Here is a 21,147-nt window from a genome sequence, read left to right on the forward strand (position 1 = left end):
GAAAAGTATCAGTGTATCGCCCCACCTCCAATGGTTTGGTGGAACGCTACAATGGCATTTTAAAAACAAAATTGAGAGTCTTACTAAAATCTCTCAATAAAGAAATGGTGGGAAAATTATATACATGGCTTGATGTATTGCCATTAGCATTAATGACAATAAGGGCCCAACCTAATGGGCGTACTAAATTGATCCCATTCCAAATTCAGACAGGACGTCATTTCTTCCCGATGCAAATAGCAAGTACTGATAGCACAGCTCAGTACTGGCAAAAATTACAACCAATGCTAAATTTGACCAGTGACATGATTCGTACAAATGTATCACATCAGGTAGGGAATAATGATGTTTGTGCTTTTAAAGTAGGTGACCTAGTGCTACGAAAGAACTTTACACATAAAACATGGAAGGATCCTGTGTATGTAGGGCCTTTTGCTATCACGGCCCTTACTCAGACCGCTGCCTGTCTGGAAGGTCATACTTCTTGGATACATTTAGCAGATATTCGACGAATTAATAACATTGAAATGGACAAAGAATAAACAAACATCATGTCCCTAAACATGATGGTATTGGGATGTTGTTGTTTGTTAATGGACAATGAACACATATGATAATAGACTTGTTACAGTGGCCAAGATGTTGAATTTGACTGATTGTATCATATGTGCCCACTGACTGACATCATCCTTGTCCTTGCCAACTATGATATATGGGACTACAATGATAAAACCATGACTGTGATCCCAATAATACCTGTGTAAGAGATGATGAAAACCTTCATTGGACAAATGAGACTATTTATAAGCAAGCCTTGCTTATGGACAAATACCCACAGACATCATGTTGGTGTCTGATTAATAGTATGACAACTGAACACATTCCCCTGATAAAGTGCACTTACATGCAGAATGTTGTAACGACTGATTCAATGAATGTTATGCTTTTAATTTGTGTAATTTTTAATGCCACATCAGCTAATGAAAAGTAAGAATGAATGACAGTGTATTCCCTGTGATGAAGCTCACTGTCCTATAAATTATATACCTCAAGAGATATAAATTTTGTACCCTAGTACAATTGAATCTGTTTAATGCTGTGTAACATGTGTATTAGCATGTTTGCAAAGATGTGCCAGGATGTTTTTAAAATAACAATGATAACTGAAATCAAGAATAAATAGAACTTTAATATGACAGCCAAAAATATTGAAAAAGCGTGCAGAAACTGAATGCCACAAACAAAGGGGGGAGGAAATTTAGAAGGGAGGTAAGGAAACAGACTGGAGCTAAAACAGATGTTTGAGTCCTGGAATACCAGGCCTCAAAAGGGAGGATTTGTTGAACAAAAGTATGAAAGATTTGTTGAATAAAAGTATGAAAAATGCGGAGTGGAAGGCTCCATGATTACAACAAGCTGTTTTAACACTAACCCTCCTGAGGCATGAAAAGAATGTGGCAACACATTAGCCAAAGGCAGGCTCCAGAAAGTCTGTGGGCTAGAAGGTAGGGGGGGTAATAGAAAGCAGATGTTCTGCACATGATTAACAGTTTGTGGTATTCAGAGACTTGCACAGGAATGTTGTATGAGAGAATTAGTCAGAGGCCCGGTATAAAAACTAGAGGGGAACAAGAGGTATTAAGCATTTCGATTTACCTTGAGCATTCTAATTTCTTTGTCTGTCTATAGCATTCTGATTTCTTTGCTTTACATTGCTTTGTTTTAATCATTCATTCTGGCTTGTATATTGCTTATCAAGAAATGCTTCCTGCAATAGCCCATTGAGCTATGCAGAAAAATTGTAAATACACTGTTTATATTAAATATCGTCTAGCCTTCTCTACAAAAGTGGCGGCATCCTTTTCTTCAATACCCAGTGCAAAATAAGACAAATTCCAAATACTAAAATGAAAATAAAATGATTTTTTTCTACCTTTGTTGTCTGGTGACTTTGTTTTTCTATCCATATTGGTCCCAGTCTCTGATTCTGCTGCTCTCTATCTGTTCTCTTAACTCCGTTTCCAGGGCTTCCTTTCCATTTATTTCTTTACTTCCCTCCTTTCTTCTTCTTTTGTTGCCCTGCATCCATAAGTAAAAGCTGGGTCCTCCTCCATGGAATTGACTGGAGGAGGTATAACATGGATCCAGCTTTTGCCTATTTTCTCCATCCATGTGCAGTTTTTCTCCTCTCTTCCCTTTCCCTCATCTCCATCCATGCGCATCTTCTTTTTTCTTTCCTCCCCTCCATTCATGTCCAGCACTTCTCCTCTCTCTTTCCCTCCATCCATGTCCAGCATTTCTCATCTCTCTTCCCTCCTCTGTATCCATATAAAGCAATAATTCTCTCTCCCCTCTCCTCCATCCAAGTCAGCATTTCTCCTCTCTCCTAGCCAACTCCTCCATCCATCCATGTCCAGCAATTCTCCTCTATCTCCTGCTCTCCTCTCCATCCATTTCTAGCATTTCTCCTCTCTCCCCTCTCATCCATGTCCAGGAATTCTTTCTTCCCTGTCCTCCCCTCCCTGTCCAGCGATTCTCCTCTCTCCCCTCCATGTCCAGCAATTCTCTCTTCCCTGTCCTCCCCTCCCCGTCCAGCGATTCTCCTCTCTCCCCTCCATGTCCAGAAATTCTATCTTCCCTGCCCTCCCCTCCATGTCCAGCAATTATCTCATCCCTGCCCTCCCATCAATGTCCAGCAATTCTCTCCCCTGCCCTTCCCTCCCATCCCATGTCCAGCAATTCTCTCCCCTGCCCTTCCCTCCCATCCCATGTCCAGCAATTCTCTCTCCCCTGCCCTTCCCTCCCATGTCCAGCAATTCTCTCTCTTGCACTTCCCTCCCATGTCCAGCAATTCTCTCTCCCCTGCCCTTCCCATGTCCAGCAATTCTCTCTCCTCTGCCCTTCCCTCCCATCCCATCCCATGTCCAGCAATTCTCTCTTCCCTGCCCTTCCAATGTCCAGCAATTCTCTCTCCTCTGCCCTTCCCTCCCATCCCATCCCATGTCCAGCAATTCTCTCTCCCCTGCCCTTCCCATGTCCAGCAATTCTCTCTCCTCTGCCCTTCCCTCCCATCCCATGTCCAGCAATTCTCTCTCCCCTGCCCTTCCCTCCCATCCCATGTCCAGCAATTCTCTCTTCCCTGCCCTTCCCATGTCCAGCAATTCTCTCTCCTCTGCCCTTCCCTCCCATCCCATGTCCAGCAATTCTCTCTCCCCTGCCCTTCCCATGTCCAGCAATTCTCTCTCCTCTGCCCTTCCCTCCCATCCCATGTCCAGCAATTCTCTCTCCCCTGCCCTTCCCTCCCATCCCATGTCCAGCAATTCTCTCTCCCCTGCCCTTCCCATGTCCAGCAATTCTCTCTCCTCTGCCCTTCCCTCCCATCCCATGTCCAGCAATTCTCTATCCCCTGCCCTTCCCTCCCATCCCATGTCCAGCAATTCTCTCTTCCCTGCCCTTCCCATGTCCAGCAATTCTCTCTCCTCTGCCCTTCCCTCCCATCCCATTGATTTCCAGCAATTCTCTCTCCCCTGCCCTTCCCTCCCATCCCACTGATTTCTAGCAATTCTCTCTCCCCTGCCCTTCCCTCCCATCCCATTGATTTCCAGCAATTCTCTCTTCCCTGCCCTTCCCATGTCCAGCAAGTCTCTCTCCTCTGCCCTTCCCTCCCATCCCATTGATTTCCAGCAATTCTCTCTCCCCTGCCCTTCCCTCCCATCCCATTGATTTCCAGCAATTCTCTCTCCCCTGCCCTTCCCTCCCATCCCATTGATTTCCAGCAATTCTCTCTCCCCTGCCCTCCCCTCCCATTACTTCCAGCGATTCTCCGCCTCTTTCCTGCCCTCCCATCGACGTGCAGCGATTTTTCCGTCCCTCCCCTGCCCTCACCTCTCCCATATCCAGCGATTCTTCGTCCCTCAGCGTCCTCCTTCACTGCCTGCCAGCCAGCGTCGGACTCAGAAGCGAACGGTGCAGGCAGCGATTGGCTGGCAGCGTCGTAGCTTCCCTCTGCATGTCCCGCCTACAACTTCCTGTTTACGCATAGGCGGGACTTGCAGAGGGAAGCTACGACGCTGCCAGCCAATCGCTGCCTGCACCGTTCGCTTCTGAGTCCGACTGGCTGGCAGGCAGTGAAGGAGGACGCTGAGGGACGAAGAATCGCTGGATATGAGAGAGGTGAGGGCAGGGGAGGGACGGAAAAATCGATGCACGTCGATGGGAGGGCATGAGAGAGGCGGAGAATCGCTGGAAGTAATGGGAGGGGAGGAGGAGAAAAAGGTGCCGGTACGCCGTACCGTTGCGTACCGGCACAAAAAAAGCACTGGTTGCCATACTGGGACAGACCAAAGGTCCATCAAGCCCAGCATCCTGTTTCTAACAGTGGCCAATCCAAGTTACAAGTACTTGGCAATATCCCAAAACAGTACAATACATATTACTCCTTACTGGTATTTCAGCAGTACTAGCTCTAATTTTCAATTGGAGGAGTGGCCTAGTGGTTAGGGTGGTGGACTTTGGTCCTGGGGAACTGAGGAACTGAGTTCGATTCCCGGCACAGGCAGCTCCTTGTGACTCTGGGCAAGTCACTTAACCCTTCATTGCCTGCCACATTGAGCCTGCCATGAGTGGGAAAAGCGCGGGGTACAAATGTAACAAAACAAAAAAAAATTATGTCATTACTATTTACCCATTTAAGTGGCTTTGAAAATTGTTTTCTTTATGACGACATTAGGCAAACATGAGCTTTAGAGACTTAATCTAATTAATCTAACCACTGCATCATGCCTAATTTAATCGATCATCCAGGTATATGTCTGCTTCTCTACTTTTGAGAAAGCTGTACTGGTTTAAACCATGTTCCATGACTTTTCTAATAATTCATGGTTATGCTTCCACATATTTAGGGAACCTAATCCATCTTTCAGTCAGAAACGTAGCACTAGGTAGCAGATTACCTTTACTGCTACAATGCCCCAGTAGTCCAAGAGGTGCGACATACCAAACTTTGTTCCACATTGGTGGAACTCATTACCATTGAATATTTGTAAAATTTTTCAATAATCTAGGGCCGACTTTCTAGTGAATTAAGTGGGCAGGAGCCTCTCCTGCCCACTTAAATCATCTGTCACTGCCCAACCACGGAAATTTAGCAACACTAAAGTGGGGAGTGCAGCTGAATATCGCCTCTGACCAGCCCCCCCCCCCCCCAAAAAAAAAAAGAGGGCCAGTCATGGGCGGGCCAAAAGGTAGCATTGGGGAGGAGCCAGGACTCATTCGGGCGCCAGGAATATTCAGCTGAGGCCTGCATAAGGTAAGCAGGTGAGGTTAGGACAGCTCAAAAGCCCAATATCAGCCAGGCCTGCATAAGCTCCAGCAGCCTGCCTACCCCAAATTATGCTCCAATATTCAGTGAAGGTGCCTGGACATGGCCCGGCACTGAATATGGGAGCATTACCTATCTGGCAACGATCAGAGCTTTACAAAATGATGACCACTGTTGGTTGAATTTGGAGGGGGGAGGGGCTGTATTTAAGAAAGCTCTAAAAACCTATTATGACTTTCATTTAAACTCTTCATGATTGTACCCTATCTGGAAATTTTACAAAATTGGTTTTTTTTTTTATTGAATTGTATCAAGTCAAAGAACAGTAACAGTCCACATATATGAAAACATGTAATCAATTCAAACATTATTTTCCCAAACAGAGCATTCATAGATCAAAGCTAGACGTAGTAGAGTGCTTGGGTTCTTATAGCCCTCTACACAAAATTGGGAATCAGCTATTAACCCAGCTATTCCCACTCCCCCCCCCTCTCCAACGTCAACAATTTTATTAGTGAAGGTACAAACTTGACTTACAATGTCACAACTGGTTACCAACAAATCCAACTAATCATGCTAACCACTGACCCATTCATTTTATTCTCTCTTCCTTCATTCCCAACACCCCCCACCCCAAAACCAATAACAAACCCCCCTTTCACCCTCCCTCCCCATAACCCAACCACTCCCCGTATTTGTGAGCTGTCCGCCAGTGTAAATAAAAGCAGGAAGAGAAACTCCCCCCTCCCTACACCCCAAACAAAACCCTACCTCCAATACCCCTCCCCAGCCCCTGTATCCGTAGACCAGCTCCAATTTACCCACTAAGAATATCCTCTCTTATGAGTTAATTAACAAACTGCGCCCATTGGGACTAAGAATTTGCATATCCGGAAATTTTAAACTGATGTATTTCCAGGAGTTTGTCCGGCCTCCTTGATTTTGTGCACTGCATAGAACTCCTAGGGGACACTGTGGTATGTAAGTGGAAGCTGTAATGATATCAATGATCTTCTGTTCAAGTTCCTCTGCGTGCGTCTGACGTCAGACGCACACAGAGGAACTTCAACAGAAGATCATTGAGGAAGCAACAGAAGATCATTGAGGAAGCAACAGAAGATCATTGAGGAAGCAACGCCGCGAAGGCCAGCACAGGACTTCGGCTGACGGGGGCTGGGGTCCCCCACGCCGGCGGGGGACGGTTTTTGCCGAGAAGGGGGGGGGGGAGGGTCGACAGAGTCGCGGAAGGGGGGGGTGAAAACGGAGGGAGGACAGAGTCTGGAACAGCGAGGGAGGGTGGGGGATGGCCTTGCTAGCGCCCATTTCCTTCCCTTCAGAAACGGGCATTTTTTTCTAGTGTAATATAATGCAGGCATTTACCGTATTTTTCGGACTATAAGACGCACCTAGGTTTTAGAGGAGGGAAATAGGAAAAAATTTTTTTTCCTTTTTCCCTCCTCTAAAACCTAGGTGCTCCGGTGCATCTTGTCCGAGTTTTGGATCGCCGCCCCCTACTTACGCGATGCCATGTTCCCTGGTGGTCTAGTGACGTCGGGGCAGGAAAGAGCCCCTCTTTCCTGCCCATCGCGCTGCTCTCCGTGCTCCTGACTGCTTCCTAACGGTCTCGGCGAGATTCAAAATGGCCGCCTATCGCCGAGACCGTCAAGAAGCAGTCAGAAGCACGGAGAGCAGCGCGATGGGCAGGAAAGAGGGGGCTCTTTCCTGCCCCGACGTCACTAGACCACCAGGGAACATGGCATCGCGTAAGTAGGGGACGGCGATCCAAAACTCGCTACCTTTGGACTATAAGACGCACCCCCCATTTTCCTCCCAAATTTTGGGGGAAAAAAGTGCGTCTTATAGTCCGAAAAATACGGTATATATCACAGAATCCAAAACAGATCCTAAGCAATTTACAATGTTAAAAACAGCACTTATATAAAGTAAGCATATAACAACAAAATCTAATAAAATTCAATACCAATTATGTCAAGAAAAGGGTTTTTTTTTTTTTAAACAATAAGTCTTCTAAAGATATAACTCTTGCACGAGTTCAGAACAGCAACACTAAATGCAAAATGCTGTGAATACAGAAGCCACGGCAATACGTACAGATGATGTAATATCAAAGTGAAAGATCACAGGTGCTCTCTCGAACTGCTTGCTCAGGAATGGCAGCAGTGACTGCAGAACGCTGCTCTCATCCACTTGGGGATCGATCAACCGGATGGTTTTAAGGAGAGGCCATTTGCTCCTTCTAATGGCTGTCAGTCTTCCGTGCAGTCTTTTCACATAAAGCGACTTTCCTGTTTCACATGCGAGAGTCGGTTATTAGACTATCAGGCAAAACTCAATGAGCAACTTTTATGACAACCTGCCTTAAGCCAGCCGAGTCGAGTCTCGCATCTTCGATTTACACCATATGCCCGACTGTGCCTAAAATGTGCAGGAATATCTGTATGGAAGAACAAAATCCTCGCGGAGATAATCACACTCAGGAGACGGCGAAGGTGACACAATAAGGCAATGATGCTATGTGTCAAGACTCTTGAGGCCCCAATATCTTGGAGTATAACCTTGGCGCACCAATCACCCGAAGTCTCTATTATTTTTTAGGAAGTCTCTTTTATTGAATAAATCACAGATAACTTACTCACAGATAGATGTTCAGAGGTGCTGCTCCAGCAGGGGCGTATCTGAAAGTTGGCGGTAGCGGGGGCCGAAGCCAGAGTGAGGGGGCACATTATAGCCCCCCCCCAGCCACCGCCGCCGCCATTTCCGACCCCCCCCCCTGCCGCCGTGGGTACCTTTGCTGGTGGGGGACCCCAACCCCCACCAGCTGAAGTCTGCTTCCTCCTGCCGCTGCGAGGTTTTTTAAGTTAATCGGGATTCGTCCTCCGTCACTCTGTGCTGCTGTTCAAAGAAGCTGCTAGCTGAATGCAGTTTCGGACTGAGTCTGACGTCGCTGCTGCACGTTGTACGTGCAGGACGTCAGACTCATGTACAACGTGCAGCAGCGACATCAGACTCAGTCCGAAACTGCATTCAGCTAGCAGCTTCTTTGAACAGCAGCACAGAGTGACGGACGACGAATCCTGATGAAGAACTTGGTGGGGGTTGGGGTCCCCCACCAGCAAAGGTACCCACGGCGGCAGTACGGGGGTCCAGGGCGAAATCTGCGGGGGCCCAGGCCCCTGTGGCCCCACGCAGATACGCCCCTGTGCTCCAGGACACAGACTCCTTAATCTGAGAGCTGTTGGGGGTGGAGATCTGAAGAGAGGTAGCTATATTGCAGGGGGGGGGGGGGGGGAAGGATAGTTGAACAGGTAGAAATGGTTCAAAGCTGGATGACTGGAATGTGCGATCTCTCATTAGGGAGGAGATATTTTCAAGGTTAAAAAAAAAAAAAAACAGGTTCGTTACAGGGAGTTTCAGCAGGACAGAGCTGTCTGGAATGAGATGGTACATGCTCCATGTCTCTGGCTAGGTGGTGGGAATGCCTCATGGCTGAAGAGACCAAGAGGTGTTGAGGCTTCACGTGAGTTCAGGGAGGAGCAGATAGAGACCAATGGGGACAGAGCCTGCCATCGGGTAGAAAGCGGTGGTCCTAGAGGACAGCTCTCGATTGGAGGGAAAGGTCATACCTGGCTGACCTCCCAAGACAGAGATAGTGAGAATGACCAGGAAATGATAGCAGGAAGACGAAAGAGCCAAGCTTGGTAGAGAGAGAGAGAAGAGGTCTGGGCAGCCTCACAACCAGTGGTAACAGTTCTTACACAGCCAAGCAAGTTTGGTTGCTCTGCCTGTGAACTACATTACCCACAGTGCATTGCTCATGTATCTTTGCAGTGATGATAGTCCTTAGAACTGAGAATAACAGTAAAAGCATTACACACATTTTAGGATCACGTTATAAACAAGTGCATGGCTGTCGGAGGACAGAACAGTATGATCTAGAGAAGGTTAATCAATCAGCAAGAATGACTTGACACAGCTGTGTTTCGGTCCGTGGCCTGCCTCGGCAGTCTTTCTATGTCGTATAGATGGGTCTGCCAGTATCACCTGCTGTAATAGGGAGTTTCTAATTTTTTTATTGTTGTACACAAAAAAGGCGGGAAGTACAACTGATAGCGCAACACGCCCTCTGCAATCACGCATCAAATCTTCAAAGACTTAGGACACCGGGTCTCCAGTCCTACGAATCTGTTATTCTTAGGAGTGATTGCAAAGGGCGTGTTGTGTTACTAGTAGCAATTTGTGCCTTTTTTTTTTTTTTTTATATACACAACAATAAAATAATCAGAAACACTATTACAGCAAGTGATACTGGTAGACCCATCTATACATATATATAACAAAACAGTGGGTAAAAAACCAGGAGTTCCAGAGTAAAGATGAACCAAACTTTATTAATCAGTCTATTGACTCGACACAACGTTGTGTTTCGGCCAAAGGGCCTACATCAGGAGTCTAAATACTTGAGAACGATAATGATGATCCAGAATTATCAATGTTGTAAAATACAGTCTGTATTGTAGTGGTCTTTGTTCTGAAGCGTGAGCCAGATCTCTCGCATGAGAGTCTGGGCTGTGCAGTCTAAGGACCCATCTATACGACATAAGAAGACTCCTGAGGGAGGCCACTGGGCCAAAACACGGTCGTGTCGAGTCATTCTTTCTGATTAATAAACCTTGTAGATCATACAGCATCATTGCCTTATTGTGTCACCTTCGCTGTCTCCTGAGTGGGAGTATCTGTATGACCACACACTGGGCATGGTTGCCACCAACAGATCTGGTCCTTTACCAACAAATTCTTCTGACCAGGGTCTGTTCAGAGCTGCGAGCCCTCGTGTGATGACAAGTCACTTATGCTTATATGTATAACTATAGAGTGACATATTAAAAAAAAAAAAAAAAAAATCACAACCCCCCCCCCCCCCCCCGTCAAAACCAAAATCAAAACGCAAAGAGTTAACACACAAGCACACCACTAAGTGAAAAGTTACTTAAGCAAAAGGGGACATGAAAAAGTCTTTGACCTCACCAGGCATCCAAGGCAGTTCAAACTCACCAACTCCAGCTCGTTTAGAAGACACAATCCCCACACAGGATCCATCTTTAAACACAGACCCTGCCGACAGGATCCCCGGTGGCACCATGAAATGTTTTTTCAAATAGTTCTGAATCCTCTCCAGTGGCTCTTGTGGAATGATATGCACTTTGTACTGGCTGAAGACGGAGGGGATGTAGCAGTGGTCCTGGTCTGAGTTACAGAGGATCACCAGCTGGTACGACTCCTTGCACTGACCCTCCAACCTCTGGAACAGCTGCTCCGACTTCAGTCCAACTTCATAGCTCAGCCTGTCGGCATGCAAAAGGGTATAAATCTTTTGCCCCCGACTGCCAGAGATGAGGCACCGCCTCAAGAAGAGCTCCACCTGCTCAAACGTGGTTTGTGGGGTACACAGAAGAACCTCGTCGAAGGTGGGCAGAGGCTGGTCTGGGCTCTGCATGTAGATTGCCAGCGCACAGGACAGGATCTCATGAGGGGGGCAAAGGATGAGATTGGGACGCTCAGGCTGCAGGCTTGGAGGGAGAGTTCTGTTCACAGTTTCTTGTTCCGTCTCTGCCAGGGAGGCCAAACAACGCCCCAGGGTGCCGATATCCAAGGACTGCGGACAGAAGGAAATCATGTGCTCCATGTAATTGTCCCAGACCTTTGTCAGCTGGCTGTTCATCAGAGTACAAATGCTTGACAGTTCTGCAGTATTTACCCCCCATGCCCTGGGGGGGAGAGAAATGCTGGATTGTGATGCTGAGCCTCCTTCACTGAATGAACTGGGCTGCAACAGCGCCAATAACCCGGACGTTACTTTAAGTCTGCTCCTGCGCACGTCAACACTTGTGCAGCTGGACTTTATGAAGGAAAGCATCATCAGGACATCTTCAGTGATATCCGTCTGTGACAGTTCCTGGCACAGGTACACCAGCTGCTCGGCTGTGTAATAATTCAGGAAATAGTGCCGAGAGCGCATCGTGTCCATATACGCCTTCCAGCTTTTGAAAAGGCGCTCCATCTCTTTGCAGAGGGCAGGGAGCAGATCCACTGCCGACCCCTTCCACTCTATCACACCAGCTGCTGCCAAATGGAAGTCCATGAAGATGCCAACCTGGATTTGGGAGGAGCAGTAGACCCTGGCCTCCCAGTACCTGAACAGTAAGTTCCCAGCAGAATGAAGATCGATGAAAGAGGAGGTTAGTCTCTGGACACTGGAGAAAATCTACAGGGAAGCAGAAAAAGAAATTTTACAAAGAACACCAATGACTATAGCCCCCAACTCAACCTTCCCTGAGGTTCTGGTTCCTTCCAGCGCATTTATATTGATGACAAAGATAACTACATCCAATATCTGGCAGAAACGTAAATGCCACCAGCAAGCTTTCATAATAGAAATACAATGATAAAGTCCATCATCAATCTTTTTGACAGTTTCTCCCCTCTCCCCTAACCCTCCCTCTTTCCCCTCTATTTGTCATTCTTGACCGTTTTTATTGATGACATCTCCAAAGGTACCAATCCACCTAAACATAACATTCTCAAAATAATTATACAAAACTCAGTGGAACAGCACTTCAACCATGCAACATTGCGTACAGCCATCCCATTTTGAAATACATTTATCCCCCCCTCCCCCCAGAACCTATTCTATATTTACCTTTTATGTTTTAACTATTGTTATGAATGAAGATGCATTATTTGCAATTCTTTGTTATACAATAAAAGTCTGATAACAGATAATTCTATCTTAACCCATAAACTTCCATATTAAACTCCAATAACTGTGTCTCGTGATTGCTCTGTATTTTATTACCTCATTTAAGTCCCAACAATGTTTACCGACGAGACTTCTGAATGTTTTTCTTCAAACAAAACTTTTCCAAGCTATTATGACATGTAACCCTTCAATTTACATAGTATCTTACCTTTTTCAAAACTATTTCCCCTTCCTCTTAAACCAACTGTTAACTTCATGGCATCCCTCTCCCTCTCCCCTCAGTATACATATCAGAGTGTAGCCTTCCAGTGCATTTAAATATAGCAGGGAGTTGGTTCTTTCATTAAGCCAAACTCGTACTACAGATCAGCTGTGCAGCAGAGAAGACAGCAACAGGAAGCACTCACCTCCGAAAAGGTCTCCACTTCCACGTTGCCCTGCTCTCCTCGCCCAGACATCAACATCAGTTTGTTCTGAAGCTCCTTCAGATCCTCCAGAGAGTAGCAGCGCACCTCCTCCTCACCGTCGTGGCTCTCGGGGAGGTTCAGGCACAGGACAGAGTCCATGGAAACCTACCGGTTATAAAACATCAGCACACATTCCTCTCTCAAGACGCTACAAGAACTCAAGCAGAAGACTTAAGACACAAGTTCACAAAGCCAAGCAGCAGCCTTCAACGCTAGATGATTCTACCTCAAATGAAACCAGCTGTTACTGGGCACAATACAATCAACCTCCGTTTACAAACGTGGGGGGGGGGGGGGGGGATTCCCCTGTTTAAAAAAAAAAAAAAAACCTCTTTATACCCAGGTTGCTCAGGCACTGCATTGACAACCTCAGGTACTCTGTATATGTAAACCCGGATGCTAAGCACTAGGTGTTCCCACTGGTTTCATGGCAGTCCGTGGTGGTGTGGGGGGAGGGGGACACATTCCAGTCATTCTACAAATGTGTTGACATTGTTAGTAGCAGTGCAATTTTTCTAGTGAAAAAGGTGCCGGTACTCAAATGCCAGGCCACCCTTCAGGGGTGGGGTGATCACTGAGGGACCCACCCCACAATAGCCAGGCCCCCCCCTGCAACCAGTCACAGAATCTATGACAAGGTAGAATTGGTGTGTAGAGCCTGAGCTCTTTCATTAAAACTTGGGGTCCATGGGTCAATTTTAGCAGACCATGGAAAAAGTGGCAGTACTCAAATGCCAGGCCACCCTTCAGGGGTGGGGTGATCACTGAAGGACCCACCCCACAATAGCCAGGCCCCCTGCAACCAGTCATAGAATCTATGCCAAGGCAGAATTGGTGTGTAGAGCCTGAGCTCTTTCATTATAACTTGGGGACCATGGGTCAATTTTAGCAGACAATGGAAAAGGTGCCGGTACTCAGTACCCCCAAGTACCCCCTCAAAAAAAGCCCTGCTTTTATCACATGTAGCAGTGATTTTGATTTCTACAGGCATTTCTTTTTCATTTAGGGGGCTTATCAACATGAGCTATTGTTAAGACATGTTATTTTACTGTTAACCCCTGTAATTAGCTTGATTGTTCTATACTTGGCTCACTTTTGATAATGTGATGTCATAATGCCTCATTCCACCAATGGCTAACAGCCAACCTCATCAGTGATGTCACAATGGCCTGATCACCCACACGTGGGTCACTTTATCCAGTGCGTTTGTTCTAGCAAAAAAGGTGCCGGTACTCAAATGCTAGGCCACCCTTCAGGGGTGGGTGATCACTGAGGGACCCACCCCACAATAACCAGGCCCCTCTGCAACCAGTCACAGAATCTATGACAAGGCAGAATTGAAGTGTAGAACCTGAGCTCTTTCATTAAAACTTGTGGGTCAATTTTAGCAGACACTGGAAAAGGTGCCGGTGCTCAGTACCCCCAACTACCCCCTCAAAAAAAGCCGTGGTTAGTAGTATACTATTATTGTTATTTGAATATATTTTAACTGCTGTAATTGTTTATTGCTCATGTTGATTTATTCTTACTGCAAGCGCCTTGAGTGAATTCTTTGAAAAACGCGGCAAATAAATCCTAATTAATAAATAATGCCTCATAATAATCCCCATTTCACTTTGTTGTAAATTATTTATGTAAATCATTTCAGAGAAAAGTTTCAGTGTTCAGAGCAAGACTGACAGGTGGAGGTCACGAAAACCTTCCAGCTACGCCATATCCCCCCCCCCTCCCCTGAACACCACATGGGCAAGAACCAAGTGCGATTGGTCCAGCGGCTACGTACTCACCTTCTGGCCTTCTTCTGGCGCGCTGATGAGGAAAATTCCTCCGCTATTGATTGCACTCGCCAGCGATAAAGAGGACAGTTCCACGGACCCGTGACTTTCTTTCACGGTTTTCAGCCACTCAAGATGGCGAGCAGAGTCCCTCTGGGGTGGGGGAAGAGAAATTATTTTTACCCTTTTCAGCCATCCTGAGCGCACAGGCAGAAACACAGAGCAATGAGAAATAACAGATGAGGAGGGAGAAAGGGGACAGAGCCCAGGTCATGGAAGAGTTTAAACATTTCTTTTACGTAGATTCAGCCCATAGTATTAACAGAGGACGCAGGAAATGCTTGTTGGGCTGACTGAGGCTCCCTTTCACAGACCTTTGCCAGTTACTGACCTGAAGACTCACAAGTGATACAAAGGATCAAATGAATTTTAACAGTCGAGAGTGCAATTTCAGTGTCCAAATTGTTTACCATTACTGTGTGCACAAGGAGGACCTTTACTTAAGAGACATCTGTACACAGCTGCAGATTTACACCCCCCAGCTGTCACATGGAAGATTTTGAGGCTGATATGCAAAACAAGTTAGACGTGTAACAAAAAACAACGTATAATTTGGTAATATGTACATTTTCAAAACTTATACGGATAATATTAGGTCATTTAAAAATCACCAAACAACTTTCTATCATCCTTATAAAAGGCCAGGTTTGAGGTGGAGCAAGGGAAGCCATTAGTAACATAGTAACATAGTAGATGACGGCAGAAAAAGACCTGCACGGTCCATCTAGTCTGCCCATGATAAACTCATGTGTATACCTTACCTTGATTTGTACCTGTCTTTTTCAGGGCACAGACCGTATAAGTCTGTCCAGCAGTATTTCCCACCTCCCAACCACCAGTCCCGCCTCACATCACCGGCTCTGGCACAGACCCCGTATAAGTCTGCCCTCCCCCATCCTAGCCTCTCAACCACCAACCCCTCTTACGTGTTTAGGCCTCCTGGATATTCAGTGCTGCAGGATAAATAGATTAAATCGAGGCTTGACAAATCCCGGGCACAAACCATCATGGTGCCCGGGATTGTTTTCTCCCCAAATCTGCTCCTTTTGAAGAGCTTCCTCAGAATCAATGTGTCTTCTACTTCCACACCATGATTTGACTCTTTGTAAGCTTCAGCTCTGCGATTCGGGAAGTCTCAGGATTTCATGGGATTTGAAACTGTAAGATCAGCCCGAACTTTCTACACCACAAGACTCAAGCTAACAGAGAGAGGCAAATGGCAAGTCGAAGTGGGGACTCTCTCTGAGGCAGCTCTGCAAATAGAAAACCAAAGGCAATAGGTGGCAGACTCCCAAACACATTAATGGCCTGGGAGTGAGAAGCATGAGACAAAGTGAAAGAAAGACTTGGGGGGGGGGTGGGGGGGAAGAAAAAAAAAACTAGGCAAAGGTTGGAGAGAAAAATAAAAGACTAGGTAAACATTGTGAGGAGAGAGAGAAAGACCAGGTAAAGGTTGGGGTAGAGGAGAGAGAAAAGGTCTACATGAAGGTTAGGGGAGAAGGGGAGGGAGAGGGAAAGGGAAATGGGACTTGATATACCGCCTTTGTGGCTTTTGCAACTACATTCAAAGTGGTTTACATATATTCAGGTACTTATTTGTACCTGGGGCAATGGAGGGTTAAGTGACTTGCCCAAGGTCACAAGGAGCTGCAGTGGGAATTGAACCCAGTTCCCCAGGATCAAAGTCCGCTGCACTAATTACTAGGCTACTCCTCCACTCCACTAGTGAAGGCTGGGGACAGAGAAACAAAAAACTAGGTGAAGGGTGGGGGGACAGAACAAAAAGACTAGGTAACGGTTGGGAGGGGAGAAAGAAAGTACTAGGTGAAGATTGGGGGAGAGAGAAAAAAAAAGACTAGGTGAAAGTTGGGGGGGGGGGGGGGAGGGTGGAAGAGAACAAGAGACAGACTGGAGAGGACCCAGGCCACAACCACCTCTTTGCTTCACCTATCAAGGAGGTACTGTCAAAAAGCTGACAGTCTGCTTTGGGAAGGGAGAGTGATAGCTTTTGCCAGTGCAGACACCTTAATGGACTGATTTACTAAAGTGTCTTTGCCCACAGACAGAGAATAGGGATGGAAAAATGGTCTCTCACTTAATTTTCTTTCCTTTAGTCTTACCAGACCAGTCCAGAGCACTGGGAATAGCTGTGTCCATCAACCAGCAGATGGAGACAGAAAAAGAGAGGTTCCTTGTGAGTTATCCTTTAAGGGTATTACGAAGCAACAGGAAGTTCAGTGTCATTCAGCCAACAAATGCTGCTCAATGGTACTTCGCCTACCACTTGTGTACATTTCAAAACAAAATAATGTACTTCGGCAAGCTTGCAGTAATCCGGTAGGCATACGCTCCAATGACATGCAGTGAGACCACCGAGTCAGGAAACAAAGTGAGTCATATGCTCCACTGACACGTAGCGTAACCATCAAGTCAGGCGTAATAGACTGAAGAGTCCCACAGATACAGGGAATAAACTCTTGAGAAGAATAAAATAAACATTCACAGCGGGTCTCTCGACTGGTCTGGTAGGACTAAAAGAAAGAAAATTATCAGGTTAAACATAATATTCTTTCCTCCGTGACCTTACCAGACCAGGCTAGGTCAGACCACCGGGATATAGCAAAGCAGAACTCATACAGGCTGGAACTAGAAGGAACAGCAAAGTACATGAAAGGCAGCCAAGGAAGACTGCCCAGAACAGAAAATGGCCTAGTGAAGCGACTGTAATTTTGAAAGATTTCCAAAGTTCTTGGTGTGTTTTCAGATACTATTTTGTCTTTAATTCCCGAGGTTAATGCAGTAATCAAGTCCGTCTGTAATAAGCTTCACCAATGTAGAAGTACTCTCGCTCTCTGTTGACAAACATCTTTCTACTTTGGTCCAGTCTGTTGTCCTATCAATTGTAACGGTCTATACTGTTTATTATCTGCTCAGGAACTCTATTGTTTACAGGTTTACACAGAATACCGCGGCCAAGGTGATGATTTGGCAAAAAAAGATCTGATCGTGCCACTCTTTAGAAACAGGATGGCAGATAAGAGTCAAATGACCCATCCACAGCAACCACTATCTCCTCCTTTCCCTAAGGGATTCCACATGCCTGTCCCCCACTTTCTTAAATTCAGACACAGTCCTCGCCTTCACCACCTCCACCGGGAGGCCATTCCACACACCCACCACCCTTTCCGTAAAAAAGTATTTCCTTAGATTACCCCTGAGCCTATAACCTGTTAATTTCATTCTATGCCCTCTCGTTCCAGAGTTTTTCTTCACTTGAAATAGGCTCAACCTCCTGTACATTAATGCCACAGAGGTATTTAAACGTCTATCAAATCCCCTTCTCTCCCGCCTTTCTTCCCATGTATACACAGTGAGAGCCTTAAGTTTATCCCCATACGCTTTACAAAAAGAGACCACCGACCAATTTTGTAGCCACCCTCTGGACTGACTCCATCCTGTTTACATCTTTCCGTAGGTGAGGGTCTCCAGAATTGCACATAGTGCTCTAAATGGGGCCCTCACCAGAGACTTAAACAAGGGCACATGATAGAGGTCTATAAAATAATGAGTGGAGTAGAACTGGTGGATGTGAAGCGTCTGTTCACACTTTCCAAAAATACTAGGACTAGGGGGCATGCGATGAAACTACAGTGTAGTAAATTTAGAACAAATCAGAGAAAAGTTTTCTTCACCCAACACGTAATTAAACTCTGGAATTCGTTGCCAGAGAAAGTGGTGAAGGCGGTTAGCTTAGCAGAGTTTAAAAAGGGGTTGGACGGTTTCCTAAAGGACAAGTCCATAAACCGCTACTAAACAGACTTGGAAAAATCCAAAATTCCAGGAATAACATGTATAGAATGTTTGTACGTTTGGGAAGCTTGCCAGGTGCCCTTGGCCTGGATTGGCCGCTGTCGTGGGCAGGATGCTGGGCTCGATGGACCCTTGGTCTTTTCCCAGTATGGCATTACTTATGTACACTATCACCTCTTTTTTCCTGATGGCCATTCCTCTCCCTATGCATCCGAGCACAGGCTCCTGGCTTTGACCAGAAAGAAGCTCAGGTGCTTAGGGAGAGGAATGTCTTTGCTTGCTGCAAACTACACTGGTTTCCTGTTAAAGCTTGTATATCGTATAAATTGGCGTGTTGGATTTATAAACTCTGTGAATGTTTATACCCAGATTATTTCCATTTCCTGTATCTTCATTTATTTCGAGAGCTGGAAGATTCATGCCTTCTTCATTTCCCTTCTGTATCAGGAGTCAAATATAAAAAATCTTTACAGTTCTCTTTTATCAAGCGGTTCAGATTTGGAATTCTTTGCCTTTAGAGCTTAAACTTACGCCTACATAATTTTCTCTCTGTAAAAATTTAAAATCTTTTTACTGAAGCTTATTGATTTTAAAGTTAGTGTAAATTTGCTTTCTAATTTCATTGTAATCCGCTTTGAACGAACTTCGTTGGGAATTGGCGGGCTACGAAGTACGGAGTCATATCACATCATAATATAAGAAATCCTGCCAGAGAAGGAAGTCAACCAAATGAGACTTCCAACGGACTTCAAACCACCTCAGCAGCAGCAGCAGTGAAGAAAAAGCCAAGTCAGATGAGGAAAACAGGGACGTTAAGAAATCAAAGATGAAATAGTAACATACATAGTAGATGATGGCAGAAAAAGACCTGCACGGTCCATCCAGTCTGCCCAACAAGATAAACTCACATGTGTATACCTTACCTTGATTTGTACCTGTCCTTTTCAGGGCACAGACCGTATACGTCTGCCCAGCACTATCCCCGCCTCCCAACCACCAGCCCCGCTTCCCACCACCGGTTCTAGCATAGACCGTATAAGTCTGCCCAGCACTATCCCTGTCTCCCAACCACCAGCCCCGCCTCCCACCACCGGTTCTAGCATAGACCGTATAAGTCTGCCCAGCACCATCCCCGCCTCCCGCTCTGCCACCCAATCTCGGCTAAGCTCCTTAGGATCCATTCCTTCTGAACAGGATAGAATTAAGGAAACCAGCATTGGTGAGAGAAAAAGGCCACACCACCGAGCCAATGCCTTGGCTAACTGAATTTAACTGAAATTCACCACCATACCACAGCGCTGGTTGGCAAAGGAGCAGATAAAAGACTCACTGGAACACTGAAGCGTTAAGACTTTCCACCGTAGCCCCAGCCGAGGAAGAGAAAATGAAACATTTCCTGCCAGAATGCCTCGTCCCCTGCCTACAGAATAACACTGGCAAGGAGGTCTCTGATAGCCAACAGCTCTGAAAGGCAAAAATGCAGAAGATTGCCACTCACAGCTGTCGAGCTCGTGACTTGCCTAGACACCGACTGAACTAGTAGATCGAGCAGCTGTAGCCCCAGAAGGCCACAGCCTGAACGCCAAAATGCTGACCATGTCTGTCATGCCTATCTAACAACTAGAGAAGTTGAGACTTCAGTCAACCAGCATTGATGTGCTGTACCCAGTGGGTAGCCCAGACATATCCCATAGGTAGCCAGTGCCGATGCAAACCAAGACCATCCACCACAGATGTGGGAAAGAACTAGGTGCTGTAACCTTATCCAACAACCTGAAGCTGCAACTGACATACCGTTGGCAAGAATCTCCAAGCCACACAGCTCGCTATGGACCACCTCTGACCTTTTATGGCTGGTGATAGAGGTACACTGCTGGAAGCCTAAGCCATGACATACAGCTCCTGAGGAGTTGCTTTAGAAGCTATGGTAGCACCGGAGAAGCCAAATAACCGCACTGGGCGCTGAAGCTGTCGAAGGCTAGAGCCAGCTACTAGCCTGCTCTCTGTTGGTTCCCCAGGGATCTGTCCTTGGACCCCTTCTTTTTTCAATCTACACCTCTTCCCTGGGCTCACTGATCTCATCTCATGGTTTCCAGTATCATCTTTATGCTGATGACACCCAGACATCCACACCAGACATCACCACGGATGGCGACCTGCTTTTCCGACATTGCTGCATGGATGTTCAACCGCCACCTGAAACTGAACATCTCCAAGACCAAGCTCATCGTCTTTCCACCAAAACCCACTTCTCCTCTTCCTCCACTCTCTATCTCAGTTGATGGCACCCTCTCATCCTCCCCGTTTCATCTGTGCGCATATCCAGCAGACAGCCAAGACCTGTCGCTTCTCTCTCTTTAACATCAGCAAAATTCGCCCTTTCCTCTCTGGGCACACCACCCGGACTCTCGTCCACGCTCTCATTACCTCTCGCCTTGACTACTGCAACCTACTCCTTACTGGCCTCCCACTTAGCCATCTATTCCCCTTCAATCTGTTCAGAACTCTGCTGCACGTCTTATATTCCACCTGAACCGATATACTCATATCACCTCTCTTCTCAGGTCACTTCACTGGCTTCCAATCCGATACCGCATACAGTTCAAGCTTCTCCTTCTTACCTACAAATGCACTCAGTCTGCAGCCCCTCATTACCTCTCTACCCTCATTTCCCCTTACGTTCCCGCCCGTAACCTCCGCTCACAGGACAAATCCCTCCTCTCAGTACCCTTCTCCACCACCGCCAACTCCAGGCTCTGCTCATTCTGCCTTGCCTCACCCTATGCTTGGAATAAACTTCCCGAGCCCTTACGCCAAGCCCCCTCCCCACCCATCTTCAAATCCTTGCTCAAAGCCCACCTCTTCAATGTTGCTTTCGGCACCTAACCTTTATACCTTTCAGGAAATCTAGACTGCCCCTATTTGACTGACTGTACA

The 21,147-nt window shown here is 46.4% G+C and overlaps 1 protein-coding gene across 1 annotated transcript in view; it reads right to left on the reverse strand.

Annotated features, from left to right (window-relative positions):
- Window positions 1-21,147, reverse strand: part of RNF213 (ring finger protein 213) — a 250,730-nt gene that overhangs the window by 152,195 nt on the left and 77,388 nt on the right. The window contains 4 exon segments of the mRNA XM_030206876.1: window positions 7,433-7,626; window positions 10,394-11,603; window positions 12,506-12,670; window positions 14,353-14,493. Of these exon segments, the coding sequence (XP_030062736.1) occupies window positions 7,433-7,626; window positions 10,394-11,603; window positions 12,506-12,670; window positions 14,353-14,493 (1,710 nt within the window).

This window comes from Microcaecilia unicolor, chromosome 6, assembly GCF_901765095.1.
Source record: "Microcaecilia unicolor chromosome 6, aMicUni1.1, whole genome shotgun sequence".
In the NCBI taxonomy this organism is placed as follows: Eukaryota; Metazoa; Chordata; class Amphibia; order Gymnophiona; family Siphonopidae; genus Microcaecilia; species Microcaecilia unicolor.